We start from the raw sequence: 7121 nt of genomic DNA, 5'->3' as shown, positions 1-7121 counted from the left end.
AGCCGGATCGTCTACCAAATCACCCTTGGATGATGCCAGAAAAACCATGGAGCAGAGTACACATCGACCATGCAATTAACTTCATGGGAACCAACTGGTTGGTGTTAGTGGACGCATACACAAAGTATCCATGTATACATACTACCAATTCAGTATTAACCAAAGCTACTACCGACTTACTCGAGAATGACTTTGCTCACTTTGGATATCCACATACCATAGTGTCTGATAATGGAACTATATTTACTTCCGAGGAATTTCAAGAATGGTGCAGAAATCGGGGAATCATTCACCTGACAGGAGACCATACCATCCAGCCACCAATGGAGCTGCAGAAAGGCTAGTGCAATCTTTCAAACAAGCACTCAAGAAGTTAGATCTCTCAGCTCAGTCTGCTTTGCAAGAATTCTTAATGATGTATAGGAGAACGCCACTGTCTTATGGTTACTCACCCAGTGAACTGCTGAATGGGAGACAAATCAGAACAAAGATTGATACATTACTGCCATCACCAGCTCACTTAGCTCAAGCAAACAGATGCAAGATAACTGATCAACTAAAACAGTTAATCATTACACAGTTGGAACACCATGCTATGCTTTATACTGTGGACCCAAAAGAGATAAACGGCCTAAATGGGTAGAAGCTGTTGTTATCAAGGTATTTGGCAGCAGAACAGTCAATGTTAGAGTACTACCCAGAGGACCCACCTGGAAGAGACATCTGGAACAGCTTTGTCCTAGACATGCTTTACCAGAAGATGCCGAACCACCTGTCGAAATACCAACTACTCCAAGCAGTCTTCCACAATCGCAACAATTGCCTACAGCTGCAGCACCAAAGCCGAAAAGACGAAATCCAAGATTACCTGATGGCAATGAATACAACAGGGACAATTCCAGACGTTCAAAGAGACAAGCTAATCGCTGAAGTCACCCATAAAACTTCAAGCTAGCAGGGAGGTGTTGGGACATTACAATGGATAGCCAGGGCATTACATGACAAATGATGTTGGCTATGTCTTTATACATACATTATATATCTTATATATATCTTATTATATATCATTATATCTTTATACACATTGCTAACAGCTATCTAAACATATATATACTTGGGATGTCTCCTACCAATTCATTGTAAACTCAGTACTAGAATAAAGAGCATTACAGTGAGAATACAACACTGTACATGCCATAAACATAGTTCCTTAAAACAACAGCTTATATTCTAAAATTTTGTCCAAAACAAACAAAAATTGCTTTTAAATCAAAGCACTGAATGTTTTGCACTACTCATATTTCAAAATCGGACTGTATTTGCAGATAAAAATACACTACAAGCTAATGTATAGCAAAAATATGTAGTTCTTGGTGTACTACTCCACTGTATTTATTTAGCTATAATAACGTCTTTAGTTAACCAAATTCAGAAACAAAATTAAAATAAATTAATTGTGAAAACTGTTATTGAAACCCAATTTTTAAATATGCCAATGCATTAGTGCTGGCTACTTTCATTGCTAAAACATTGCATTGTATTCTAAATATTACTAAAGTAATACAATACTAAAATATTGTATTATTTACTCATCTAGCATATCTTTTGATAAAAATTTTACTGTATCTGTGGATTTGTTAGACTGAATTTCTAAAAAATTTTGCCCACATGGCAAACAACAGTTTATTTGGTATCAAAGCACTGAATGTTGTGCATGTTGAAGCATGTGAATGAAATCGGACTGTATCTGCAGATAAAAATACACTATAAGCTAATGTATAACAAAAATATCTAGTTCTTTGTGTACTACTCCAAATTTATTTATATAACTATAATAAATTCTTTCATTTCTGTCATTAATCAACCAAATTCAGAAACAAAAGTAGAATCGAATTATTGTGAAAACTGTTATTGAAACTCCATTTTCAACTTTACCAAACCATTAGTGTTGCCATCTTTCAGTGCTCATAGCATCCAGCATGTCTTTTGATAAAAACTTTACTGTATCTATGAAATTTTTGAATTAATTTCCGTATTAAGCAGCAGCTCATAATTTCTTGTTTTATGTTGGCTTATAGTTATAACAACAACATAGATAAAACAAGAAATTATAGACTGCCGCCTAATATAGAAATTCAGTCCAGAAATGCCATAGATACAGGAAAACTCTTATAAAAAAATATATAAATATACCGTAAAACTTCTAATTGAACACCATGGCACTCTGTTTTTTAAACCTTCCTCTATAGCGGCGCTCAATTAAAGGTGGCGTTCAAATAGAGATGGCGTTCAATTAGAGGTTATATGGTAAGTCTGGACGCTTTGGGAGTATGAGCTTAAAGATGATAGCTGTACAACCACAACATCTTATTAGATTTTGCACAAGCTATATAGGTTTTAAATTTTGTACATATTTAAAGAAAAAATTATTGATTAAATTATTACCAAAAAATAATTATTAAATAAATTATTTAGTAAATTTGTTTTATGTAGAATCTAAATATCCTGATATTTTCTGCAGGCCCTCATACCTCACAGCATGTATGTCGTGTACATCCAAGAAGCTTTTAAATTTATACCACGGAGTCAGATAAGATTCAACACTATTGAGGAGTATAGCAGCAATCCAGTGAGTAGTTGTCTTCTTAATCTGTTTTTGTTTTTGATCCATTCTTTTAGGTCGTTTTGTCAAATAACGTTCTTAGCTTTCTGCATAATTTTAGAACAGGGATTATTAATAAGGAAAAACCAACTCCAACTAGCGTTGTCACTTTTAATCTATCTTCAGATGTGTGCATTTACTAAATCAATTTCATTTCTTAATTATAAATTAAGTTAACCAATAAACCTGTGCAGCTACTCATTATATTAGTGGTGACCTGAGATAATAATCTGGAAAGAGTTTCAGTGCCAGTACCAAGAGTTCCAGTGCCAACATGCTGGTTTCCACTTTATGATGCTTTCTACATACAGATGTCTCTTTGAGAGTATCTGCACTGGCAAAATATTTCAACAAACTTTTTAATAACTTTTTAAAATGCAAGAGTAGAAATTTATGCAGAAGGAACCAATCAAGCACAAATGAGACAATGAGCAAACACTAGCTTGATAAATCTATGATTGATGCTATTGGCATAATCATAGATTTATCAAGCATCATGTCATACATTGGCGTGTGAAGCCATCCTCAGCCTTCTGCGGAGATTCTTGTACATACGCTCTCGAATGATTTTTATAAAATTGTAATCAACTGTGCTTCATTTCGCTATGAACTATTTTACTTTGATTTTTCCTGTTGTGAATTACAAATGCATCTGTTCGACAGGTCAAATATGCAGAGGAGTTCATTCAGCAATATTTAAAGTTGGGATTTCAGAGTCGCGCAAAAATATTGAGTACACCAAGAAAAAAGAAGGCAGCAAGAATCCAGTCTGGAAATCTACTAAAAAACTTCTAGATGCCTTTTACCAACCTTATAATATTCAACTAGCAGAACTGTTGGGTGATGAGAAATGGTTATTTTACATTGATAGAGATTCAGATGAACGGTAAACATGAACTTACAATAAGTGGGCAGCTGACAAGAAATGTTCAAGTGTTGGCTAAAGGCATGTTGATTGAGTGTCAACAAACTCTAAAGAATTTCAGGCATACTGGAAGTCTGCTTCCATACAATGTGTGCAGTGCAGTCTTTTCACTAAAAATGATTGTGCAGGGTTGGAGTCAGTATTTAAATAAATGCTTGATTTTTAATTGATATTTTTATTTTGTCAGTTGTTTTTCTATTGGTTGGCCATACTATAATACTAATAGAGCTGCTGATCTTATTAACAGGTCTGTCAATAGATTGTGTTTTTTTAGTTTTTAGCGTGAGAATCATGTTTAAATTTGAAGGTAGTTTCAAAGCTATATTAATGCTTCTTTTTTTATTAGCAACTTTTTTGTTTTAATCCGTACCATTATTAAATGTGGTGGTACAAGTGACACATGATTTGAATCTGTTTAACCTGTATTTTTTTACTAAATATACTCAATATCTGCTACTGTAGTATGCTTTAAATAAAAGCACTGCATAGAATAAAGCTGTATAAATACTGTATACTGTATATATAAAAAATTGTTTCCTCACCCCGGATACCCCGTATGGGTGGTAATTTCTGCTCTAACTCGGGTCCCCTACCAGAGACCTGGGAGTTTGAGCACTTGCCTCAAGATCTTAGCTGTTCCCAATAGCGTACTTTTCTGCAACTCACCTGAGTTGATTGCTGTTGGTATCTGGGCAAGACACATTTTATGCGCCGGTGTTATTGCACCCAGTGCCCCAATGACTTCTGGGATTACAGTTGTTCTTACATTCCAGCCTTTTTCAATCTCTTCTCCAAGAGGGAGATATTTCTCTACCTTTTCTTTTTCTTTGCTGGCTATATTGTAGTCATTGGGTACTGCTATATCTATTATAGTAACTCTCTTGTTCTCCTTGTCCACCACCACTATATCTGGCTGGTTTGCTAGGACATGCTTGTCAGTTCGGATGTAGAAGTCCCAGAGGATCTTAGCGCGGTCATTTTCATTCACCTTACCAGGAGCTTCCCACCAGTGTTGTGGTTTATTAAGGCCATACTCGTCACATAGACTTCTATACACAACACCTGCAACATGATTATGCCGCTCAGTGTATGCGTTTCCTGCTAGCTGCTTGCATCCACTGATGATGTGTTGGATGGTCTCAGGTGCATCTTTGCACAGTCTGCATCTAGGATCGTCTCTAGTGTGATAGATTTTTGTTTGGAGTTACCTTGTTGGGAGCACTTGCTCCTGGGCTGCCATGATTAGCGACTCTGTATTGGCTGTTAGGTTTCCTTTGTTCAGCCACGTATATGTCTGGTGAAGATCACCAACCTTAGATATTTGTCGATGGTAAGCACCATGAAGAGTTTTCATGTGCCAGTCAATTTCCTCATCATCAGGGCAAAGGTTCATTGTAAGAGCAGCCGATTGAAACTCAGCTAGCAACTTATCTGAAGTGGCCATGGAGGCCGCATATGCTTTGATGCTTTGCTCCTCTTCTTTCACTGTCTGCTGTACACTTTTGAGTCCCCTACCCCCATCTTTCCTTTCGAGATATAATCTAGTAGTATCAGATTTTGGGTGGAGTGCTCCATGCATGGTCAGCAGTTTACGAGTTGCTATATCGGTTTCCTTGATGGCTTCCTCAGTCCACTTTGTTATGCCTGCTGGATATCTCATTACTGGCAGTGCATAGGTATTTATTGCCATGACTTAGTTCTTGGCATTGAGCTGGCTCCGTAAGACCTGCTGAAGGCATTTCTTGTATTCAGTAATGGCTTTATGACGTACCTCGGCTTCGTGGTTGATGTTGATTTGCATAATCTTCAAGTACTTGTACCCTTCTTCTATATCTTTGATGGTACCATTTGGCATTCTTAAGCATCTGTGAGCATATAATGGTCTTTCTTAAGAATTAGCCTTCCACATTTCTCAATATTGAAGGTCATTCCAATGTCCTTGCTGTATACCTGAGTGAGGTGTATTAGTGAATCAATGTCCCTTTCTTTGTTAGCGTACAGCTTGATGTCATCCATGTAGAAGAGGTGGTTTATCTTGGTGCCACTCTTAAACTGGTACCCATATTGAGTCTCCTCCAGCATATTGCTTAAAGGGTTTAGGCATATGCAGAAGAGCAGCGGTAATAAGGAGTCACCTTGATAGATGCCTCGCTTAATTTTTACACTCGCCAGCTTTTTGCCATAAGCCTCCAGTTCCGTCTTCCATTTGGTCATTGACATCTTGATGAATGCCACAAGAGCAGGGTGAAAATTGTAGATACTGAGGCACTCAAGTATCCAACTATAGGGAATTGAGTCATAGGCCTTTTTATAGTCAATCCAAGCCATGGCGAGATTAGTTTGCTTTCTCATGCTGTCTTGACAGACCGTCCGATCCACCAGTAACTGATGTGTGGCTCCTCGGGTGTTGCGCCCAATTCCTTTCTGAGCCCTGGTCATATAGTGACTCATGTGCTCCTCCAGTTTGTCTGCAACTATTCCTGAGAGCAGTTTCCAGGTGGTGGGCAAGCACGTTATTGGTCGATAGTTTTTGGGAATCGGCCCCTGCTTTGGATCTTTTATCAGAAGTACAATTCGTCCTTTGGTCATCCATTCTGGATGGTCCCCTTGTTCTATTTGGCATTCCATCTGCTTAGCCATTCTAGTGGGAAGTGATGTCAATTTCTTTAACCAGAAGGCTTGAATCATGTTATGGCCAGGTGCTGCCCAGTTCTTTATACGCTACACTCGGCACTTGATGTCCACTTCGCTGATGGTGAGTCCTTGCTGAGCTACAGTGTGTTGATGGCTCTCTTTAAGCCTTTTCAGCCAATTTGCAGTGGTGTTATGAGTCGTCTCTTTCTCCCAGATGTCCTTCCAGAACTTCGAAGTGCTAGATCGGGAAGGATCTGACATTGGCCTCTGCAGTTCACTTTTGAACTGGGAATACACTCTAGATAGATTATTGATGAACAGTTTGTTCATTCTCTTGTTATCCCGCTCTTTGGTGTACCGCTTCAGTCGTGCCGAGAGTGCTACTAGCTGCTGTTTGGCAGATTCTAGAGCTTCTATTTTGGTTTCCCTTTCCCTCGCTCCAAACTGTGGTTAGATCTCTCACTGAGCCTACTAACTTTTTTGCGCAAGTCTTTGATCTTATTTTGTAGCCTCAGCTGCCAGGATGGAATGGCTTGAAGCTTTGTTGGCAGTGGCTTAATACCCATCTCCTCCAAGATGACGGTTGCTGTACTGTAGATTAGGGCATTAGTCTCACTGATCGATCCAGTTGAGATCGACTCCAGTGCCAAGTTAATGTCTTCTAACAGCTTCATAGGTATGGCTTTGCTAACTCTCCGTAGTGATACCCTGTTTCCATAATCATTAGCAGCTGGCATCTTGTTTAGGATATTTTCCGCAAGCTCTTTCACCCTTGGGTCAAGGTCCAAGTGCATTTCTTCTTCAACCCGTGAGTCAACACACGATTGTGTATGTGTGACAGTGTGTGTTGATATGCACTCCTCGTTGGTCAAGGTTACCTGGGTGAACTGTTCCCTAATT

The 7121-nt window shown here is 38.5% G+C and overlaps 1 protein-coding gene across 1 annotated transcript; it reads left to right on the top strand.

The window, feature by feature from the left end:
- The first annotated feature begins 265 nt into the window (after positions 1-265).
- Positions 266-930, top strand: LOC137408039 (uncharacterized). Its single transcript, XM_068094429.1, has 2 exons — positions 266-455; positions 581-930. Exons 1-2 carry the CDS (start codon positions 266-268, stop codon positions 928-930), a joined length of 540 nt encoding a protein of 179 aa, XP_067950530.1.
- Positions 931-7121: the final 6191 nt, after the last annotated feature.

Source organism: Watersipora subatra, chromosome 11 (assembly GCF_963576615.1).
Source record: "Watersipora subatra chromosome 11, tzWatSuba1.1, whole genome shotgun sequence".
NCBI classification, from domain to species: domain Eukaryota; kingdom Metazoa; phylum Bryozoa; class Gymnolaemata; order Cheilostomatida; family Watersiporidae; genus Watersipora; species Watersipora subatra.
The sequence above is the reverse complement of the archived record's forward strand: the minus strand, read 5'-3'. Positions and strand labels throughout refer to the sequence as shown.

Coding starts and splice junctions, on each gene's coding strand:
- LOC137408039 (XM_068094429.1), top strand. CDS start 266: ATGGTGCAGAAATCGGGGAATCATTCACCTGACAGGAGACCATACCAT. Junction 456..580: donor GTCTTATGGTTACTCACCCA/GTGAACTGCTGA, acceptor ATCATTACACAG/TTGGAACACCATGCTATGCT.